This window comes from Muscardinus avellanarius, assembly GCF_963383645.1.
Source record: "Muscardinus avellanarius genome assembly, chromosome: 3".
NCBI lineage: Eukaryota > Metazoa > Chordata > Mammalia > Rodentia > Gliridae > Muscardinus > Muscardinus avellanarius.
Genome location: NC_137788.1, coordinates 21574779 through 21598266, shown reverse-complemented (window position 1 = coordinate 21598266; position 23488 = coordinate 21574779). Strand labels below are relative to the sequence as shown.

The window sequence follows — 23488 nt, the reverse complement described above, 5'->3', positions numbered from 1 at the left end:
ACTGCTCCTCATACAAGCTAATCTGACTCAAGCAAAGGCCAGGCAGGTCCACCAAGCCCATCCTCACCTGACAGGCCGTAGTGAAACCCTATCCCCTGCCACAACCATGGCCACTTTTTTGAAAGTGACAACTAAACAAACTACTTGTTTAGTTCCCAGTTAGATACACAGGATGGTCCCCAGGGATGCTGGGCCCCCTTCCTCAGGCTCTGCTCTGCCCTGCCGTCCTGGGCAAGACCCAGCTAGGAATGCAGCTCAGCAGTAGCACTCGTCCAGCACGCGGAGGCCTGCATCTGACCCCCAGCAGAGCAAAAAGAATAGAAAGCCTACAGGGACTGCTCTAGCTCAGCCCCAGCGATCCACCCTCCAAGCAGACTTGTGAACAGACCTGTGTTCCTAGAACGAAGACAAGGCCAGGTGTGCTGTAAGCTCTGTGGCCCCTGCGCTGAATGGAGAGAGGGGATGATCCCAGGGGCTGCCTCTGAGGACACCTAAAATCTGCAGAGATCCAGGACCAGGTCAGTTAAGACCCACTTCTGTTCTCCTGGCCAGGTCCGCATACCACTCACAGCAGGTCAGGGCCTGGGTGGCCCCATCTCCCTCCCCTGAGGACTGTCACCAGGCTGATATAGTTTGAAAAACAATTGATTCAAGAGCTGTGGGAGAGGGGTTGTCTTAGAGATGAAAATAAAATCAATTAAGTCCAGCTGGTCTTTGAGCTTTACTGGATCATGGGCCCCTTTGAGAGTATGGCATAGGTTCTGGTCTCTAGCCAAAAAATCTCACCTTTGCTTAGAACTATACATGCTAAAAGGCTTGTCTTAATCCTTCCTGTAAATAGCAAGGAGAAAGAGACCCAGAGAGGGGCAGTCTTGCCTTACATGGCAGAATCTGGGTGGGAAGCCAACCCAAGCTCCCAGCAGAAGCCAGAAGAGTCCTGTCTGAGGGAAAGACCAAAGGAGGACACAGGAAGAGCTGGGGAAGAGCTTTAATGTGTAACAGGCCACTGGGGAGGCCAAGACCCCCAGGCCCCGCCCTTCTCCCGTGATGCCTTGGGGCCGCGTGCCTGGGCCAGTCCTGTGCCTGCCCCAGCCCTGAGACTCCCTAGTCCCAGGGAAAGGTGGGAAAGGAACTAGGGTGGCTGGGGGCTCAGCCCTGAGAGTTCAAGGAGAAAAACAGCACTAGTTGAATTTGGCTTTGGAGAAGTCCATCTCTGGATGCTGATCCATGAACCTGGGGAAGCAAAAGGAAAAGGTAAAAGAGGCGTGCCTTCTTCTCAGCTATTCTCCCAGGATGGGTATCCGATGATAACAGCTGACCTCTTCAAAACCCTAAGAAGCCAGAGGCCGGGCTGGGCAGGGCAGGGCAGGGCCCAGGTGTCCCTGGGGCTGGAAACAGGTGCCAACACCGGTAGTTTTCCTCTAGGTGGCAACCACCTATTACCTTTACTTCCTGCCCTGAGCAGCCCTGACCACAAGTAAACTCAGCAAGTGATCAGGGCAAGGCCAGGCCATGGAGTCCTGAACCTGGCTGGCTTATGCCAGAGGAGGCAGGGAGCTCAGAGTCCTGCAGGCGCCCACCCTCCGCACACCCGTATCCCCGAGTTGCTCACTTCTTTAGAATCTCCTGTTTCTTCTGTTCATCCGAGGTGGGTAGCCCCATGGACTTCTGTCTCTGGTCGTACATCATCTTTTCCACCATGCTGCGGGTCTCACTGTCGAGGTCTGACAACTAGGGCCAGGCAGACAGGACGGGTCAATTTCTGGGACCACACAGGGCCTGCCCTCCCTGCCGAGATGCTCCCCAACCAGCCAGGGCTCACCTTGGAGTTCTCAGGGTTGATCTTCTTGGTGTTGATCTCGGGGTCAGTGGACACCAGGCGGCTCCACCACTCCATTTTATTGATCTGTGAAGGGGAAGAAGTTACCCAGGGTGTGGAAGGGGCTCACACTGTGCTCCAGGAATCACCCCATGACCTTCCAGAACCAATTCTCTCCTCCCACCCGCATCCTACACCTGAGACCCACACAGACCAGGGGCACAGAGGAGCCAGAGCGCTGCCCTCCCAGCAGCTGGGAGAGACAGGGAGGCCAAGAGTAGTAACTCAGCCTGATAAGGGAAAGAAAAAAGTAGAGGGTTATGTGGGGTGGAAGGTAGGAAGCGTGAATAGAGCTGGGCACAGTGGTGCAGGCTTGGATTGCAAGTTTGAGGACAGCCTGGGCAACTTAGCAAGACCTCTCAAAAAGTGTTGGGGCCAGGCGTGATGGCACACACTTGTAATCCCAGCATTTGTGAGGCTCTTGACAACTCAGTGAGACCGTTTCAAAATAAATAATATAAAATAGGGCTGGGGACATCGGAGGTAGAATGCCCATGGGTTCTATCCCTAGTACCACAAAAAGAAGAGTGTTGGGGATATAGGTCAGGGATACAGCACTTGGCTGGCAAGCAAGTATGAGGCCCCTGGTCCAACCCCCAATAACTGTGTGTGTGTGTGTGTGTGTGTGTGTGTGTGTGTGTTTGTTATGTGTGTGTGTGTAGTACTAGGGATGGAACTCAGGGGCTTTCTACCTCTGGGCTACACCCAAGACCTATTTTATATTTTATTTGGAAACAGGGGCTAAGTGGCTGAAAACCTCACTAAGTGGCTGAGGCTGGCTTCAAGCCTGCGTGATCCTCCTGTCTCACCCTTCCAAGTACTGGAATTACAAGCGTGTACCACCACGCCTGGCTAGAGTGCCCCCAGTAACTTTAAAAAACAACACCCCAGCAAGTGGGAAGGCTCAGGGGGCGGCAGCCAGGTGGGCCAGGGCAGGCCCACGTGGACAGCTGTCCTTGAGGCTTGGCGCTTTGTTTATGGGGTCCCACCTCTCTGGGAAGGTGGTAGGGAAGGGAGGGCACAGACTTCTGCCTTTTGCTCACTTTTCTCTCCAGCCCCTACAACAGCATGGGGCGTGTGGCCTCAACATACGCAAATTTGATGGAAAGCACCTGAGCACCAAGGGCTGTGTGACACTGCCCACCGCGCCCCCTCCTGGCGCGGAGCCCTAGCTCTTCCTCTGCCCTCCTAGTGAGTCAGCTGCTCCTTCCTCCGCTGGCAGCCAGGCCAGAGGCCAGCTTGCGTACCTTCTCCAGATGCACCGTCACCACCTTGCCATCCTCAACAAGCCACGAGCTCTCCTCCACCTTCACCTCGTTGTAGAGCTCCCCGTCAACAATGGCCGGCTGCCCCTTGAGCCCCACCCGGAGGTGCCGCCGCTGGATGTCCACCACCACGTCCTTCCCCTTCAGCCGGAAGTTGACACGGAAGGGCACTGCCAGCTGCATGGGGCACAGGCTGTCAGGAAGGGTGGCCCCCTGGGGCTGCGGAGACGCTAGGCAGGCTCCCTGAAATCCGCCCCGGCCCTGGCCCTGGCCCCAGCCACTCACATCCAGCTCCGACAGCGTCTGGGTCCAGCGATAGTTGGGCAGGTCAGCCCCATTGCCCAGGTTGGGCTTCAGTTTCCCTTTGTCCTTCTCGTCCTCCTCCTCGTCCTCCTCGTCCTCCTGCTCAGTCAGGGATGCTCGGCTACTTACTTAACACAGACTGAGCCCCACACCTGGCCCCTGGCAACTCCACACACGGCAGACCCCCACGCCCCTGGAACCGGCTGAGAAAACCTCAGAGCATTACACCATGAGACAAAGGAAATGGTCACGGCACAGTCCTCAGCCCACCCTGGATGGTGCTGCCACCTCAGGCTCTTGAGCTTTCCTGTCTAAGGAAACAGGCTAGTAGAGATCCCTCCCCTTAACCCAAATCCATTCTCCCATGTCTCTAAATGGGATCCTGAAGTATGGGGAGAATCTCCCTCTCCAAGGCTGGGGCAAGGGGAGAGCAACAAAGGGCGTTCCAAAGCGAGGCAGGCCAGTTCCCAGCCCCTGGTGAGTCCCCAGGCTCCAATCCATCTCACCTGCTTCTCTGGCGAGCCGAGGCTGCCGTTCTTGAGCTGCGCCTCATGACTCTCCGCATCCTTTTTCTGTGGTAGAGGGCAGAGCAGTTGGTAACAGAGCCCCTCTTCCAGGCTAATGGGAACTAGGTGTGGGGAGCCCGCCCTCACCTGGTCCAGCTCCAGCTGTAGCCTCTCAGCCTCCTCCTCAGTCAGCTCCTTGATCTGCGGCCCAGACGCCTCGGCCTTGGCTTCTTTGGCCAGCCTAGCTGCCCGCTCCGCCTTCTCCCGCCGCTCAGCCTCCTGCCGCACTCGCTTCTCCCGCCGGGCTTTCTGGGCCAGCTGGTTGTGGTGGTTAAAGGTCTGTGTGATGAGCTGGGGAGGACAGGGAGGAAGATGAAGCGCAAGAGTAGGGGACAGGGCCACCTGCGGGCGCTGGAGAAGCACTGTGTTCAGAGCTGAGTCTATCTGCAAATGGGGCAATGCACTGATCTCAAGGAGTCCTTTTTGTGTTTGTGTGTGGTACTGGGGGTGGAACCCAGGGGCTTTCTACATCTGGGCTATACTCCCAGACCTTTTTTTTATAATTTGGAAACAGGGTCTCACTAAGTTGCTGAATGCCTCACTAAGTAGCCAAGGCTGGCTTCGAACCTATGTAATCCTCCTGTCTCAGCCTCCCAAGTGCTGGGATTACAAGTGTGCGCCACCAAGTCTGGCAAGGAGTCTTTATTTACTTATTTAGTTTGCAGTACTGGGGATGGAACCCAGGGGCATTCTACCTCTGAGCTACACCCCCAGCCATATTTTCGCCTTTTTAGTTTTTGAAACAGGGTCTCACTGAGTTGTGAAGGACCTAAGTAGCTGAGGCTGTCCACGAACTGCAATCATCCGATCTCAGCATCCTGAATGCTGTGATTACAAGCATGCACCACTACACCCGGCTTATTATTTTATTTTTGCGGGTCTGGAGATGGGACCCAGGGGCATTTGACCTCCAAGCTACAACCCTGCCTTATTTTTTATTCTTTATTTTGAAAACAGGTCTCACTGAGTTGCAGAGGGCCTCACTAAGTAGCTGAGGCTGTCTGCGAAACCGCGATCTTCTGGTCTCAGCCTCCCGAATGCTGAGATTACAAGCCTGCGCCACCATGAAGCTTCCAGCTTATTTTTTGTTGCAAAATTGTTTCACGTTGCTGATAGTCTTGCTAAATTTATGAGGCTGGTCTTGAACTTGCAATCCTATCTCAGCCTCCCAAGTACTAACATTACATGCCCAGCTAATTGTGGCTACTTTAAAAAATGAAGTTGTAAACCAGGCGCTCTTGTAATCCAGTAAATGGGAGGCTGAGACAGGAGGATTGTAAATTCTAGAACAGTCTCAGCAAGTAGCGAGATTCTCATCAACCTAGTGAGATTATGTTTCAAATTTAAAATAAAATAGGGCTGGAGGGCATGTGTGGCTTGGAGGTAGAATGCCCCTGGGTTCAATCTCCAGTATGACACACACACACAAAAAGTTGTAACCTAAGTATGATGGCACATGCATATAATACCAGTACTTGGAAGCTGAGACAGGAGGATCACAACCTCAACAGCTTAGCAAGACCTTGTTTAGAGAGGAAAAAAAAAAGCCAGGTGTGATGGCACACACTTGTAAGCTCAGTACTTGGGAAGCAAGACAGGAGGGATCACAGGTTCACAGCCAGCTTCAGCAACTTAGTAAGACCTTGTTTCAAAAATTAAAAAAAAAAGCCGGGCGTGGTGGCGCACACTTGTAATCCCTGCGCTTGGGAGGCAGAGACAGGAGGATCGCGCAGGTTTGAAGCCAGCCACGCGCGTTGGCTTAGGAGACCCTGTTTCCAAATAAAAATGTAAAAATAGGTCTGGGAGTGTAACCCGGAGGTAGAAGGGCTTCCAGGAACCCCAGTAACCAAAAAAAAATTAAAAATAAAAAATTAAAATTAAAAAAAAAAAAAGCTGGGTTTGGTGGCACACACTTGTAATCTCAGCATTCAAGAGGCAGAGAACGGAGGATCGCGGTTCTTGGACAGCATCAGCTACTTAGCGAGGACCTTTGCGACTCAGTGAGAACCTGTTTCAAAAAATAAAAAGACTAAGGCCGGGCGTGGTGGCGCACGCTTGTAATCCCCGCACTTGGGTGGCAGAGACAGGAAGGAGGATCGCGCAGGTTCGAAGCCAGCTGCGTGCACTGTCTTAGGAGACCCTGTTTCCAAATAAAAATGTAAAAATAGGTCTGGGAGTGTAGCCTGGAGATAGAAGGGCTTCCAGGAACCCCAGTACCACAAAAAATAATAATAAATAAATAAATAGACTAAAAAATAGGGCTGGGGTGTAGCTCAGAGGTACAATGCCCCTGGGTTCCAACTGCAGTACCGCCAAACAAACAAAAAAGAACAAACGAACAAAAAAAGAAAGAAAGAAAGAAAGAAAGAAAGAAAGAAAGAAAGAAAAGCAAAGCAAAGCAAAGCAAAGCAAAGCTTGAATGTGGTGGTGCACACTTGTAATCTTGGCATTTGGGAGTCTAAGACAGGAGGATACGGGTTTGCGGACGGCCTCAGCTACTTAATGAAGTCCTTTGCAACTCAGTGAGACCTGTTTCAAAATAAGAATAAAAGATAGGGCTGGAGGTATAGATCGGAGATAGAATGCCCCTGAGTTCCATTCTCAATGCCACAAAATACAGCCGGGCGTGGTGGCACACGCTTTTAATTCCAGAATTTGGGAGGCTGAGACTGGAGGATCACGGTTCGTGGACAGCCTCAGCTACTTAATGAGGCCCTCTGCAACTTAGTGAGACCCTGTTTCAAAATAAAGAATAAAAAATAGAGCAGGGGGTGTGGCTCGGAGGTAGAATGCCCCTGGGTTCCATCCCCAGACCCGAAAAAAAAAATTAAAAAAAAAAAAAAAGGTCTGGAACCTATATACATACATACACACATATATATAAGGGGGGGGGGGCTTGGAGGTAGAATGCCTGTGGATTTAACCCACAGTATCAAGAAGAAAAAAGTAAAGTTCAGCCCCTTTAAGAAGCCTTTCCTAGCCAGACATGGTGGCGCATGCTTGTAACCCCAGCATTCAGGAAGCTGAGACAGAGGATTGCAGTTCAAGGACAGCTTCAGCTACTTAGTGAAGCACTTTGTAACTTACTGAGACCCTGTTTCAAAATAAAGAATAAAGCCGGGCATGTTGGCGCAGCTTGTAATCCCCACACTTGGGAGGCGGAGACAGGAGGATCGCGCAGGTTCGAAGCCAGCCGCGCTGGCTTAAGAGACCCTGTTTCCAAATAAAAATATAAAAAATGAGTGTCTGGGAGTGTAGCCCCGAGGTAGAAGGGTTTCCAGGAACCCCAGTACCACAAAAAAATAAAATAAAAAACAGGGCAGGGGGTGTAGGTCAGAAGTCGAATGCCCCTGGGTTTCATCCCCAGACCCCACAAAAAAAAAAAAGAAATCTTTCCTGAGCTGTTAGCCCAAACCTGCCTGCTCCTCTACCTCTTACCCCTGCGAGTCCTTCCTCCAGAAGCACAGCCCCGCTGGATGGCAGTCATGCCACACCCAGGATGGCCGCAAAGCAAACTAAGAGGCCACTTCCTCTTCCAATCCCTTTTCCCCAGCCTTCCCAGGACGTCCCACCCCACGACCTGCTACCTGGCCTCTCTGCCACCCAAGGGCACCGCCACCTGTCACGAATAGGTGTGATGTCTGAGACAACCGAGCAATTGTGGTCCAACAGCCTTTGTAAGAGCCCGGGACAGCCCTTGCCACACCAGCGGGGCTCCCCAGCGCCGCTGGCCAGCTGGGGCTGTGCGTATCAGCTGGCAGGGGAAGGCAGCACCCCCGAGTGGGGTTCCCCCCCCCCGCAGCGTCGGCATCACCTGCAACCTGGTAGAAATGCTCCATCTCAGACCCCACTCCAGACCCACTGAATCAAAATGGAGTGTGACCCTCACGTCATCCCTCTGACTCTCTAAAAGCTGACTACTCTCTACTTTCAGGCCACCTGGAAAGCACCCTCCACCCTCCAGGACCAGCTGGGCTTTGCTCTGTCCTTTAGCAGGCCCCACCTCCCTTAGGAAACCCAACTGCGCAGCCACCAACACACAGCACACACTACAGCACATGTATCTGGAGGCTGCACGGGCCACCATGGGATCAGCGGTCAAAAAACCATCTAAGCCGGGTGTGGTGGTGCACACCTGTAATCCCAGTATTTGAGAGGCTGAGACAGGAGGATGGTGGTTCAAGGACAGCCTCAGCTACATAGTAAGGCCCTTTGCAACTCAGTGAGATCCTGTTTCAAAATAAAGGGCTGGGGTATAGCATGGAGGTAGAATGCCCCTGGGTTCCATCCTCAGTATCGGGAAAAAAAAATATATATATTCCAGGAACCTCTGTACCACAGCTGGACAGAAGAGGGGTCTACAAAGGCTCAGGGTCACAGAAGTCACCCACCCATGGGTTCCCAGATCTAGGGTTCTGCCAAATGCCCATGGATCCTCAGAGAGAGACAGAGACAGAGACAGAGACACTGTGTGTGTGTGTGTGTGTGTGTGTGTGTGTGTGTGTGTGTGTGTGTGTGTCTCACTAGGTTGCTGAGAGTCTTGCTATGTTGCTGAGGATGTCTTTGAACCTGTGAGCCTCCTGTCTCGGCATCCCACATGCTGGGATTACAGGCGAGCCCCACCACATCGGGCTCTGGGTTCTCATTATCTGTGCCCACTCTGGTTACTTCCCCAGCCCCATGCCACACTGTAGGAGTATCACTCCTCGAGGGTAAAGGACACCATGAGTCCTCAACCCCAGCTCATGAGTTAACTAAACAGGGGTGGGGAGTGCAAGAAATGAGCCATCTGAAGGCCATTCTGCTGTCAAAAGAAACAACAGGTCATGAGACAATTACGCAGTAGAGGCTGTTCAACCAAAGGCCTTGTCCCAAGTCCCTAATCAGGAGACCTTGAACTCAAGCCATTTGCCAACCAGTGGCCAAAGGAGGTGGGAACAGGGCCCTCCCCCTCCCAGCCCCAGTGAATCATGTCACATCTCATTTGACCTACACCTCCCTGGCTCCTGGAGGTTACCTGAGAGCAGAGCTGAACCACCAGGCAGTCAAGGCCAATCACAGTGGCCTCCGACTTCCCTCCCAGTCTCCACCCACCCGAAGAACCCCTTGGAGGTGTGGCAGCCTCCCCAGAGGTGTCAACCAGAGGCTGTCCTGAAGTCACTGGCTTCAGTCACTAGACACACTTTTAGGAACCAGAGCCCAGCAAGGTGGCGCAGAGTGAGGCAGGCTGGGCCTGCTGAGTGGGCACACAGCGGTCCCCACCAGGCTGGATGACAGGGAGCAGACTGGTTCCCACCAGTTGGCAGGCCCCCCCAAAACTGTCTAAACTGAACCCAGCCTGATTCACCTGTAACCACTGAACCTAGCACACCTGTAATCCCACTACCTGGGAGGCCGAGAAAAGAGGATGACAGGCTTAAGCCCAGCCTCAGCAACTTGGCAAAACCCCGTTTCAAAATAAAAAATAACATAGGATTAGGGGTATAATTCAGAAGTAGAATGCAACTTTGTGAAGCCTTGTTTCAAATTTTAAAAAATAGGGCTTTTGGGCATAGCTCAGCAATGGTATGCCTCTGGATTCAATCCCCTGTAACACACACACACACACACACACACACACACACACACACACACAAAAATAACCTTTTTAAAATGAATATATAAGTATATAAACTGTGGCCTGGGGCCGTGGCTCAGTGGTACAGCATTTGCCTAATGTATAAGGTCCTGGCTTCAATCCCCAGTACTGTACGTAATAACGGTAATAGTAGTAATAAGTAGACTAAACCCAACAGCATGAGGTCCTGAACCTGACCACCCTGGGGGCAGGGCACCCCAATACACCCAAGGGAGATGACACAATCAAACAGACATGGCTGACTTTGATGGAGGATCCCCACAGCAGTCCAGCCCCGACAGGGCCCGGCGGGGGAGATCCCGGGAATGGCAATGAGAGGCAGGCAGTGCTAACCTACGACACGAGCTCAGAGTTCCCAATGCCACAACTACCACAACACGCTGAGGGCACTGCTGTGATCCAGGGCCGTAAGCCAGCACCCTCACCACCGCCCTCTGTGCCCAAGGACAGAGCCGTCATCTGCGAGCATCCAGCTGTACAATCTTTTTTTTTTTTGGTACTAGGAATTGAATCCAGAGGTATTTTACCTCTGAGCTATACCCCCAGACCAATTTTATTTATTTGGAAACAGTCTAAAGTTGCTGAGAGCCTCACTAATTTCTGAGGCTGTCCTCAAACCTGTGATCCTCCTGTCTGAGCCTCCCAAGTACTAGGATTACAAGTGAGCACCACCACACCCTGCTTGATACCAATGTTAGGAGATGTAACACCATACCATCCTGGCTCAGCCCTGTTGCTCCCCTCACGCAGACCTCCAGCAAAACCTGAAACAGCCCATGCGGAACAGCCAGAGCTCCCATGGCCCAGCCCCTGCCTGGCCTGCTCCTTCCTGACCGAGGCTCCTGGAGTTCCTCCTCTGCAGACCTGGCACAGGTTTTTTTTTTGGCGGTACTGGGGATGAAACCCAGGGGCCTTCTACGTCCGGGCTACACTCCCAGACCTATTTTTATATTTTATTTAGAAACAGGGTCTCTTAAGCCAGCTAAGACTGGCTTCAAACCTGTGCGATCCTCCTGTCTCAGCCTCCCAAGCGCAGGGATTACAAGTGTGCGCCGACCTGGCGCAGCTTGTGTGGGCCATGGCCATGCCTCTCCTCTCATGGCATTCACTCTCCCTCGGGAACTCTTCCTGCCGCGCCTGCCCTGCGTCTTTGTTCACATCGCCTCCCAATCTACTTCCAAGCCACTCAGGTGTCATACCCTTTCCCACACTTTTCCTGATTCTCACCAAGTGCCCTTTCTCCTTCCAGAGGACCCTGCTGACGCCGCCTTCCTCCTGGAGTCCAGCTGTCTGGGGCTGTGTCATATGGCCCCTGGAGGCAGGATCTGTGCCTAATTAATCTTTGGGTGTGTATACTGGAGATAGAGCCCAAGAGCATTCTATCTCTGAGCTACACCTCCAGGCTATTTTATTATTTTATTTTGAAATAAGGTCTCTAGCTGGGCGTGGTGGTGCACACTTGTAATCCCAGCATTCAACCAGAGAATCGCAGTTCAAGGACAGCCTCAGCTACTTGGTGAGGCCCTCGGCAACTTAGTGAGACCCTGTTTCAAAATAAAGAATAAAAAATAGCCGGGCGTGGTGGCGCACGCTTGTAATCCCCGCGCTTGGGAGGCGGAGACAGGAGGATCGCGCAGGTTCGAAGCCAGCCGCGCGCGCTGGCTTAGGAGACCCTGTTTCCAAAAATGAAAATGTAAAAATAGGTCTGGGAGTGTAGCCCGGAGGTAGAAGGGCTTCCAGGAACCCCAGTACCACCAAAAAAAAAAAAAAAAAAATAGGGCAGGGGGTGTAGCTCGGAGGTCAAATGCCCCTGTATTCTATCTCCAGACCCACAAAAAAAAGGATAAAAAAACAGGGCTGGGAGTGTAGCTCAGAGGTAGAATGCCACTGGGTTCCACCCCTAGTATAAAAAAAAAAAAAATGTAGAGAGGGAGCTGGGTGTGGCGGTGCACACCTATAATCCTAGTTCCAGAGGATCACAGTTTTGAAGCCAGCCCCAGCAACTTAGCAAGACCCTGTTTCCAAATAAATAAAATCCGGGCATGGCAGCGCACACTCGTAATCCCTGCACTTGGGAAGTGGAGACAGGAAGATCCAGGGCAGCCTCAGCTACTTAATGAGGCTCTTTGCAACTCAGTGAAACCCTGTTTCAAAATAAATAGGGCTGGGCCAGGCGTGATGGCGCACACTTGTAATACCCACGCTTGGGAGGCTGAGACAGGAGGATCGCACAGGTTTGAAGCCAGCCTCAGCTTAGTGAGGCTCTCAGCAACTTAGTGAGACCCTGTTTCCAAATAAAATATAAAATGGGTCTGGGAGTATAGCTCGGATGTAGAAAGCCTCTGGGTTCCACCCCCAGTACCACCAAAAAACAAAAACAAATAAATAAATAAATAAATAAATAAATAGGGCTGGGGGTATAGATCGGAGATAGAATGACCCTGGGTTCTATCCCTAATGCTGCAAAATAAAATAAAATAAATAAATAGGGCTGGAAATTCCTGAGGTAGAATGCTCCTGGGTTTAATCCCCAGGACCAAAATTTAAAATAAAGTAGAAAAGGAATTCGGGAAGTGCGGTATGGCCTAACAAGGAAACCTCTGGAAGCAGGCTGACAGTACTTTGGAGAGCAAGCACAAGGGTCAGCACGGTGATGTGGTCTCATTATCAGGAGCCGAACTGATCTGTGCCCCTCAACATAATTTCCCTCCTGAGTGACTCAATCAAAACAACTGCAAGGGCCAGAAACACAGTTTACTCAAGTCCACGAGTTTATAACAATGGGGGAAAAATCCACCTCAGCAGCTACCTTTTGACCTCAGTAAGAATTCAAGTGATTATTCTGGAAGCTGTGAGTGAAGGAATCTCGGGGTAACCAAGTGGTTCCTGAAGGGCTTTAGATAACAAAGTAAGAGGATTTTGCAATCCTCTAGGAATGAAATAATAAATTCAGGTACACATGATCTGTGACTATTAACATCACAAAAAGACAAACAATCAAGCAGGCTAGGGCTCAATGGGAGAGTGCCTGCATAGATGTGCAAGGTCCTAGGTTCAATCTCCAGCACCACAAAGAGAGAAGAAAAAAGAAAAAACAATTGAACATTGAGTGCTTCCGGATGGAGAATATAGTCCATCAACAAACTGCTTCTGGGAAGCTGGGAGTGGTGGTACACTCCTACAATTCCAGTACATCAGAGGCTCAGACTGGAGGATTGCAGGGTCAAGGTCAGCACAGTAACTTATCAGGATCCTATTTCAAAAATAGTAAATAAAAATTAAAATATAAGCTAGCTTTTGGAAATAACAAAAACCAACTTAAACAAATCAAGCCTCCAGAACCTAATTACCAATGTTGTATTGGCAATATATGTATTATCAAACTTTATTTATTTATTTATTTATTGGCAGTTCTGGAGATTGAACTCAGGGACATTTTACCTCCAAGCTATACTCCAAGCCTATTTTTTAATTCTTTATTTTGAAACAGGGTCTCACCAAGTAGCTGAGGGGCCGCAAACCTGTGCTCCTCCTGTCTCAGCCTCCCAAGTACTGGGATTACAAGTGTGCGCCACCAAGCCTAGGTACAGGAAACATTAACCTCCACCATGAAGATGAGGGATATGATACAGAGCTCCTCAATCCTCTGGACAGAAGTGACAGAAGCACCTTTGGCTCCAATGAGGCTCCTCCTTAGGACCCTACATGGAGAACTTCAGGATGGAGACCCGTTGCCAGAAAGACCAAAGAGCATCACAGAGTTGGGTCTTGCAGACGACCAACCCACCCACACCCAGCAGACAGGTCCTAGAGACCGAGCTAACCACCAACAGACACTGGTTTAACCAGCCATGCCTAATGAAGCCTCCATAAAACAGCTAAATGATGGGGTTTGGAGAATGTCTGGGATGTGAACACTTTAAGATACTGGAAGGGAGGCAGGCGTGGTGGCACACACTTGTAATCCCAGTACTTGGGGGGCTGAGACAGGAAAATCACAGGTTCTCAGACAGCCTCAGCTACTTAGTGAGGCCCTCTGCAACTTAGTGAGACCCTGTTTCCAATAAAAAATAAAAACTATGGCTGGGGATGTATCTCAGAGGCAGAATTTCTCTGAATTCAATCCCCAGTTCTACCAATAATAATAATAATAATAATAATAATAATAATAATAATAATAATAATAAAATACTAAGAGGGAGGTCATCCTGGAGAGAACAGAGGCTCCACACCCTATACTCTGCAACATTTGTTTAGTTATTCCTAAATTGTGTCTTTTTATTTTTTTATTTTAAAAAATTTTTTTGTGCTACCAGGGATGAAACCCAGGGGCATTCTACCTCCTAGCTACATCCCCAGCCCTAATTTTTATTCCTTATTTTTTTGAAACAGGGTCTTACTGTTGTCTTTTTATTTTTATTTTGCGATACTGGGGACGGAACCTAAGGACATTCTACCTCTGAATTATACTTGTAATCCCAATACTTGAGACAGGAGGACTGCAGGTTCAAGGACAGCCTCAGCTAGTGACACTCTAATCAACCTAGTGAGAACCTGTTTCAAAACAATAAAATAACCAGGCGTGGTGGCACAGGCTTGTAATCCCAGCATTTGGGAGGCTGAGACTGGGAGGATCGCGGTTCGCGGACAGCCTCAGCTACTTAGTGAGGCCCTCTGCAACTCAGTGAGACCCGGTTTCAAAATAAAGAATAAAAAATAGGGCAGGAGGTGTAGCTCGGAGGTCGAATCCCCTTGAGTTCCATCCCCAGACCCCCCCCCAAAAAAAAACACAATAAAATAGGGCTGGGGTGTAACTCAGAGCTAGTCTGCCTCTGGGTTCAATCCCAGTACAAACAAAACAAAAGAAAACCATAGTCAAAAGCTGGAGGCAGAGCCAAGCCAAGCGTGGTGGCGCACGCCCATAATCCCAGTACTTGGGAGGATCACAGTACTGAGACAGGAGGATCACAGGCTTGAGGACAGCATCACCAAGTAGTGAGACATATCAATCTACCGAGAACCTGTTTCCAAATAAGAAATAAAATCAAGTTTAAGGTGTGGCTCAAAGCTAGAATGCCTCTGGGTTCAATCCCCAGAACCAAAAAAAAAAAAAACTGGGGGGCAGCAGCACATGCCTTTAATATTCTTGGAAGGCTGGCAGGAGGATTGCAAGTTCAAGGCCAGCTTCAGCAACTTAGTGAGACCCTGTTTCCAAATAAAAAATAAGTCAGGCGTGGTGAGCACCCTGTTTCCAAATAAAAAATAAGTCAGGCGTGGTGAGCACACTTATAATCCCAGCATTTGGGAGGCTGAGACAGGAAGATCATGGCTCAAGGAAAACCTCAGCTACTTAGGCCCTTTGCAACTCAGCGAGACCCTGCTTCAAAATAAAGAATAAAAAATAAGGCTGGGATGTAGCTTGGAAGTAGAATGCTCCTGGGTTCCATCCCCAGTACTGCCCCTCCCCCCAAAAAAATATAGGGCTGGGGGTATAGCCCAGAGGTAGAATGCCCTGGGATCCATCCCCAGTACCACAAAAATAAATAAATAAGTTAACTAATAATTAAAAAATAAAAGGTCTGACAGTGTACGTTGGTGGGTTCAATTTCCAGTATCCTCCCATGCACACACAAAATAGTTAAATTCCATTCATTATTTACCAATCTTCAAAAATATAATTATATCTATAATTACATAATTATATCTAGGCAATCCCAGTCTTAGGAAGCTGAGAGAGGAAAATCATGGGTTTGAGGCCAGCCTTAGCAAGTAAGTGGACTCTCAAAAACCTAGTAAGATGTTCAAAATAAAAATAAAATAGGAGCCAGGTGTGGTGGTGCACACTTGTAATCCCAGCATTCGGGAGGCTGAGACCAGAGGATCACGGTTCACAGACAACCTCAGCTACTTAGTGAGGTCCTCTGCAATTCAGTGAGACCCGGTTTCAAAATAAAGAATAACAAACAGGGCAGGGGGTGTAGCTTGAAGGTCGAATGCCCCTGGGTTTCATCCCCAGACCCACAAAAAAATAATTAATAAAGCCGGGCGTGGTGGCGCACGCTTGTAATCCCCGCACTTGGGAGGCAGAGACAGGAGGATCGCGCAGGTTCGAAGCCAGCCGCACGCTGGCTTAGGAGACCCTGTTTCCAAATAAAAATGTAAAAATAGGTGTGGGAGTGTAGCCCGGAGATAGAAGGGCTTCCAGGAACCCCAGCACCACAAAAAAAATAAATAAATAATAAATAATAATAATAATAATAATAATAATAATAAATAAAGAATAAAAAACAGGGCTGGGGGTATAGCTCCAAGGCACAATGCCCCTGGGTTCCATTCCAAGTACCAGAAAATAAATAGTAAATAAAGTAAAATAGGACTAGGGGTTTAGCTTGGAGGTAGAATGCCCCTGGGTTCTATCCCCAATGCCACAACAAAAAAACAAAGAAAAAAGAGTTGGGTTTATAGCTCAGTGGTACACTTCTCCTGAGTTTGACCCCAAGTAGCAAAATATAAAACTTTGCTGTCATGGGCAGAAGGCAAGTTTACGGCTGGGTGTGGTCACACACACCTGTAACATCCCCATATTTGAGGCAGAGACAGGATCATCAGTTCAAGGCCAGCATCAGCAACCTAGCCAGGACTCTCCTTAATGAGATATTGTTTCAAAATAAGAAATAAAAGTCAGGCATGGTGGCACATGCTTGTAATCCCAGCATTTGGGAGGCTGAGACAGGAGGATTGCACTTCAGGGACAGCCCAGTTTTGAGTACTTAGTGAGGCCCTTTGCAACTCAGTGAGAATCTCTTTCAAAATAAAGAATAAAAAATAGGGCTGGGGATATTATAGCTCAAAGGTAGAATGCCCTGAGTTCCATCCCCAGTACCGCAATAAATAAATAAATAAATAAATAAATAAATAAATAAATAAAAGAAGGAAGGAAGGAAGGAAGAAAGAAAAGGAAGAAAGAAGGAGAAATAAAGAAAACAGAGCTGGGGGCATAGCTCAGAGGTAAAATACCCCTGGTTCAATCCACAGTATCACAAAAATAAATAGGGCTAGGGGTATAGCTTGGAGTTGAAATGTCTCTGGGGTCAACCTTTAGTACATAAAATAATAAATAACAATAAATAAAAAGGGCTGGGCGTATAGCTCACATGTGGAATGCCTCTGGGCTCAGACCCCAGCACGCCCCTACCCAAAAAAAAGGGTCAGGCTTACAACAGTCAGGTTTCAACCCTAGTTCTCCTATAGCTAGACTCGAGATTACACAAGTACAAAACATCCCTGAGCCCACGTAAAATGGGATGGCTAATACGTGCCCTCTCCCTGCACTGCTAAGGAACCGGGGGTCGGTGCATCCAAGCCAGCAAGGAGGGGCCTCCAGGGCAGCCTGCTTTCCCTGCGCTGGGCTCGCCCCTTGCCACCCCGCCTCTGCGTAAGGTTCCCACTGTGCCAAAGGAAGGCCACGTGGACAGAGACCCCCCGACACTCACCTTTTCTGCCATCCCTTCTTCTCCTCCAACGAAAAAGTCTGTTTTGCGTCGAAGGAAGCTGAAGAAAGTATTCACGAGCTGAAAGACAGAAAAGACTGAATCTAGGAGGGTGCCATGCTGGGAGCCCTCAACTCCACTCAAGCCAACTTCTTTGGTGGAGGAGGGAACTTGGGATTTGAACTTTTCACCTCTGAAACCCCAAACTGAGGAGATATCCTCCCCCCTAAGCCATCTTTCCACCAGGAAGCCTACCCTAAACTTATCCAGATCACCTGGAAGATACTTTCCACTTCTTCTATCTCCTAAGTACTGGGATTTTTGCATGCCCCACCATGCCCACCTTAAGCAGTATGATTTCAAAAGAAACTGACTTTTCTCTTGGTGGTAGTGGGGAGTTAACCTAGGGGCATTCTATCCAAGCTGCACCCCCAGCCCTATTTTATTTATTTATTTTTTGAAACAAGATCTAAATTGCTGAGGCTGGCTGCAAGCCTGCAATCCTTTGATCTCAGCCTCCCAATTACTGGGGTTACAAGTATGTGCCACCACACCCAGCTTGAAATTGAATTTTTTTTTTTTTTTTTTTTGCAGTACTGGGAATGGAACCCAGGGGCATCCTACCTCTGAGCAACACCCCCAGCCCTATTTTATTTTATTTTATTTTATTTTTAGTGGTACTGGGGTTCCTGGAAGCCCTTCTACCTCCGGGCTACACTCCCAGACCTATTTTATATTTTTGAAACAGGGTCTCTTATGCCAGCGCGGCTGGCTTCGAACCTGCGCGATCCTTCTGTCTCCGCCTCCCAGGCGCAGGGATTACAAGCATGCACCACCATGCCCGGCATCCCAGCCCTATTTTTTATTCTTTATTTTGAAACAGGGTATCACTGATTTGCAAAGGGCCTCACTAAGTAGCTAAGGCTGGCTGCCAACCATGATCCTTCTGTCTCAGCCTCCCAAATGCTGCAATTACAAGGATGCGCCACCATGCCTGGCCTGAAATTGAATTCTGATCATTTCCTGGGCTAACAATATATGATATGGTCTCTGTGAAGTCTCAGTTTCCAAGTCCTCTATCATAAGGGTAAACAACCGATAATCTACAATGCCCTGTGCTGCTAAGCTTTGACATTCAATAGGTAAGGAGTATTAACACATCTTCCACTTAGGATAGTTCCAACTTACAATGGGTTTACTGAGACACAACCCAGTAAGCCAAAGAGCATCTGTATAGGCTCAGTACATGCTAAAGCCAGGCACGGTGGTACAGGCCTGTAATCTCAGTGTTGGAAGGCTGAGATTCACAAGTTCAAGGATAGCCTCAGCAAGTAGTGAGACTCTCATCAGCTTAACAAGACTGTTTCAAAATCAAATTAAAAATAGGGCTGTGGGTAGAGCTCAGAGATAGAATGCCCTGTGTTCAATTCTTAGTACCACCAAAATAAAATAAAATAATAAAATAAAATAGTTGGACATGCAATTCAGTGGTAAAGCACCTGCCTAGCAAACCTGAGGTCCTGAGTTATATTCCCAGCATCACAAAAACAAGCAAACAAAAAACGACCTTCAAAGTGTTTTATTTATCAGTAGTACTTGGGATTGAACCCAGGGATGCTCTATCACTTAGCTACATTCCCCAGCCCCTCCCCCACTTTGAGTACTGAGGATTGAACCCAGGGTTATTCTACCTCTGAACTACATCTCCAGTCCTTTTTATTTTTTATTATGAAACAGGGTCTTGAGTTGCTAAATGTCTCAGTAAGTTGCTACGGCTGGCCTCAAACTTGTGACCTTCCAGTTGCAAACTCCCCAGCAGCTGAGATGACAGACAGGCTTGTGTCACCATGCCCAACTCTTCCTCAAAAGGATAAGAAATCCTTGTTCACCACGAGCACCTTGGGGTAAAGAACAGGAATGGAAAGCTCAATGGAAACTGGTCTCCAGTGACTGGATCAGCGACGGCTGGGAAAGTAGACTGGCCTAAGGAGCCTGGTCCTAAGTCAGGAGACTGTCAGATGAGCTCAGGCAAATCCCTTTCATTCTCTGGTCCTTGGCTGTTTTATAGGAGTTTTGGCCTGATCTTGACAAATTGTTCTACTTCTGTTTCTGTCCCAAAACACCAAGCACAAAATTCAATGCTATAGGATTCTTATTATTCATACACAAATGTTATTAGGTCTGGCCACTCAGCATGAATTAAGTCTTTTTTGTTTGTTTGGGTACTGGGGGATTGAACCCAGGGACATTCTACCTCTGAGCTACACACACTTTTTTTTTTTTTTTTTTTTTTTGGTGGTACTGGGGTTCCTGGAAGCCCTTCTATTTATGGGCTACACTCCCAGACCTATTTTTTATACTTTTTTATTTGGAAACAGGGTCTCTTAAGCCAGCGTGGCTGGCTTCTAACCTGCGCTATCCTGTCTCTGCCTCCCCTGGCGAGCTACACACACTTCTAAAGTGTATCTATTTATCACTACTGGGAATTGAACTCAGGGGCATTCTATCTCCAAGCTACACCCCCAGTCCTGTTTTTTATTCTTTATTTTGAAACAGGGTCTCACTAAGTTAGAGGGGCCTCACTATGTAGCTGAGGCTTCGATCCTCCTGTCTCAGCCTCCCCCAAACTGGGATCACAAGTGTATGCCACCACCTGGCTAGCTATTTATTTTTTCTTAATTGGTGTGTGTGTGTGTAGGGTTTGTGTGGTGCTAGGGATTGAACCCAGAAGCATTCTGCCTCCAAGCTACACCCCCAACCCTATTTCATTTCTTATTTGGTAACAGGGTCTCACTAAGTTGATGTGAGCTTCAGAGTTGCTGAGGCTGGCCCTGATTTCTGCAATCATCCTCTCAGTCTCCCAAGTATCGGGATTACAGGCATGTGCCATTATATCCAGCTAAGAATTAAACTTTTGAAAGCACAACTTGGTAAGTAAGCTCCATTAGGGAAAGAAAAGGTTTCTCTTCTTGACAAATACTTGTTGAATGAACCAGTCTCATTAAGAACTCGCTTCAGCAGGGCCGTGGTGGCGCATGTTTGTAATCCTAGCACTTGGGAGGCTGAGACAGGAGGATCTTGCAGTTTCGAAGCCAGCCTCAGCTACTTAGTGAGGCTCTCTGCAACTTAGTGAGACCCTGTTTCCAAATAAAGTATAAAGTAGGTCTGGGAGTATAGCCCAAAGGTAGAAAATCCCCTGGGTTTTACCCCCAGTACCACCAAAAAAAAAAAAAAAAAAAAAAAAAAAAAAAAAACTCGCTTCACTTCAAGATACTGCTCTCCTCCAATACAAGAAAAAGGAAACAGGGGCTCGTAGTTCCATCTCACAGATAGGTAAACTAAGCCTTGAGAGGTGGAAACGTCCCCAAATTGGCAGATGGTGAAAAACAACTATGAATACAGGTTTCCCATTCCCCCATTCAAGGACTAAACAGACCACGTGCTAATCTCTCCCTTCTTCCGCCCCTACTCCCTACCCATGCCTGGGGAGATCGGCTGCGCGTCAGAGGAGAAGCAAATTACAGTGTCCGGGGGTGGTTCACCAAGGGATGCTCTGCGGGAGTCATCAAAGGATGACTGAGGCGTGTGTGGTACCACAGGGGGCACCCTAAAGCTCCGGGGGAGTACGGGAGGCGGGATTCGGAGACGCGGGAATTGCTAAGATGGGAACTACTGAGAGGGTGGACCGGAAGCCGGGGCGCGGCGAGAATGTGGGGGGCTCCGGCGCGCCCGCGGGGCCCGGGAGTAGAGCGGGGCTCTTAAAGGCAGAGAAGGCGGGGTGAGCGTGGCGAGGGCCGCGGACGCGGCGGGCCGGGCCGCGCGGGCCCTTACCTCCTGCACGCCGCCCTCGTGCTGCTGCGCCATGGCCAGCAACATGCCGTCGAACCGCTCCTCCTCTTGCTCCCCGCCCATTGCGCCGGCCCGATCGTCGCTCCGACTGCACTCGCTTCCCGCGCTCTCCCGGCTCCTTCGGGATGCCTCCGGGCCAACGGATCTGTCGTCCCCCTTCCGCAGCGGAGCCGGAAACACGCACGTGCCCGGCCCGTCCAGGCCCCGTTCGTCCCGCCTCCCTCCCGGCCCGCAGCCAGTCACCGCGCGGCTGAGAGCCCGCTGGATCGACTATTGGTCCAATTGGAGATCCAATCAACAAGCGCGTCGGTGTAGTGGAGGGCGGAACCTAGGACCAGGGAGTTTGGTTTGTGTTGCTATGGTCACCAGATGCTTTAGAGCCTTCCAGAAAGCTCTGAGCTCAAATATGGTAGGATTCTGAGTTAAAAAGGGACAAGCTTTGCTAGTGACCTTGCAGCTTGTAGAATAGTGGAACTGAAAGTGTCTTTACTCAGCTCTTGAAGTCCTACATGAGGTAGGTAGTTGAGACCCAGAAAAAAGACTTTTGCCCAAAGGACAGCCTACCTCCTTCATCATTATCATCACATACTGGACCAAGGTCACCTTCATAGTCATAAAAACTGCAGTTGCACAGGGTCCCAGGCTCTACACTTTAATGATCTTCAGGTGAAACACTGAAATTCTGGGGATTGAACCTAGGGACTTTCTACCTCTAAGCTACACCCCAGCTCTATTTTTTTTTTTTTTTTTTTGATCTGGGGATGGAACCCGGGGGCATTTGACCTCCGAGCTACACCCCCTGCCCTAGTTTTTTTATTCTTTAATTTGAAACTGGGTCTCACTAAGTTGCAGAGGGCCTCACTAAGTAGCTGAGGCTGTCAGTGAACCGCGATCCTCAGGTCTCAGCCTTCCAAATGCTGGGATTACAAGCATGCACCACCACACTCGGCTCTCTATTTTTTAATTTTTATTTTGAAACAGGGTCTCAATATATTGCTGAGACTCTCACTACTTGCTGAGGCTGTTCTCAAACGTGTGATCCTCCTGAATCAGCCTCCCAATTCCTGAGATTAAAGGCGTGTCCCACCAGGCCAAGCAGGTGCTGTTATTGACCTTAACTCCCAATAATATGGGGCCACAGGCCCAGCCACCTAGGCCAATCTCTCAACTTATGCAATGAATCTCATCATCTAAACTGGAGGTGTAGTTTAGAGGTAGACTGCCCCTAGAATCAATCCCCAATACCACAAAAAGTAAATAAATTTAAAAAAAAATTTTTTTGTGGTACTAGTGGTGGAACTCAGGGACTTTTCTATCTCCGGGCTATACTCCCAGACCTACTTTATGTTTAATTTAGAAACAGGGTCTAATTAAGTTGCTGAGAGCCTCACTAAGTAGCCAAGGCTGGCTTCAAACCTATGTGATCCTCCTGTCTAAGCCTCCCAAATGCCGGGATTACAAGTATGCGCAACCACACCTAGCAAAAAAAAAAAAAAAAATTTTAAATGGGGGCTGTGGTATAGAACACAGGTACAATGAACCTAGGTTCAATTCCTAATACCTCAAAAACAAAAACAAAGAAAAGCTGGGCATGGTAGTGCACCCAGTGTGTAATCCTAGTACTGGAGAATCTGAGACAGGAGGATTACAGGTATCCAGCCAGCCTCAGCAATTTACTGAGACACTGTTTCAAATTAAATAGAAGACAGGCATGGTGGTACATACTTGTATCCTAGTACTTGGAAGGCCGAGACAGGAGGATCACAGCAATATGTGAGGCCCTCCAAAATTTAGTAAGACCCTATTTCAAAATAAAGAATAAGAAGCCAGGCGTGGTGGCACATGCTTGTAATCCCAGCATTTGGGAGGCCGAGACAGGAGGATCACAGTTCGTGGACAGCCTCAGCTGCTTAGTGATACCCTTTGCAACTCAGTAAGACCCTGTTTCAAAGTAAAGAATAAAACAATAGGGCTGGAGGTGTAGCGCAAAGGCAGAATGCCCCTGGGCTCCATCCCCAGTATCACAAAAGAGAAAGAAAGAAAGAAAGAAAGAAAGAAAGAAAGAAAGAAAGAAAGAAAGAAAGAAAGAAAGAAAGAGAGAAAGAAAGAAAGAAGAAGTCGGGCATGGTGGCACACATTTGTAATCCCAGCATTTGGGAGGCTGAGACAGGAGCATTATGGTTTGCAATGAGCCTCAGCTACATAGTGAGGCCCTTTGCAACTCAGTGAGACCCTGTTTCAAAATAAAGAATATAAAATAGGGCTGGGAGCCAGATGTGGTGGCGCATGCTTGTAATCCTAGCATTCAGGAGGCTGAGACCGGAGGATCACGGTTTGCGGACAGCCTCAGCTACTTAGTGAGGCCCTCTGCAACTCAGTGGGACCCAGTTTCAAAATAAAGAATAAAAAACAATAGGGCAGGGGGTGTAGCTTGGAGGTCAAAGACCTCTGGGTTCTATCCCCAGACCCGCAAAAATAAATAAATAAATAAATAAATA

General features: G+C 48.9%; 1 protein-coding gene across 2 annotated transcripts; it reads right to left on the bottom strand.

Annotated features, from left to right (window-relative positions):
• Positions 1-1181: 1181 nt before the first annotated feature.
• NUDC (nuclear distribution C, dynein complex regulator) lies at positions 1182-21059 on the bottom strand (the record flags this gene model as incomplete). Of its 2 annotated transcripts, none has more annotated exons than XM_080692349.1 (9): positions 20973-21059; positions 17145-17222; positions 4101-4304; positions 3954-4019; positions 3430-3549; positions 3127-3321; positions 1823-1906; positions 1613-1731; positions 1182-1233 (listed from the first exon to the last, which is right to left on the bottom strand). In XM_080692349.1, the coding sequence occupies exons 1-9, from the start codon at positions 21051-21053 to the stop codon at positions 1182-1184; spliced, it is 999 nt and encodes a 332-aa protein (XP_080548475.1). In that variant the 5' UTR covers positions 21054-21059. The 2 variants fall into 2 exon arrangements, with proteins under 2 accessions (XP_080548475.1, XP_080548476.1); XM_080692350.1 differs by having other exon boundaries at positions 3430-3546.
• Positions 21060-23488: the final 2429 nt, after the last annotated feature.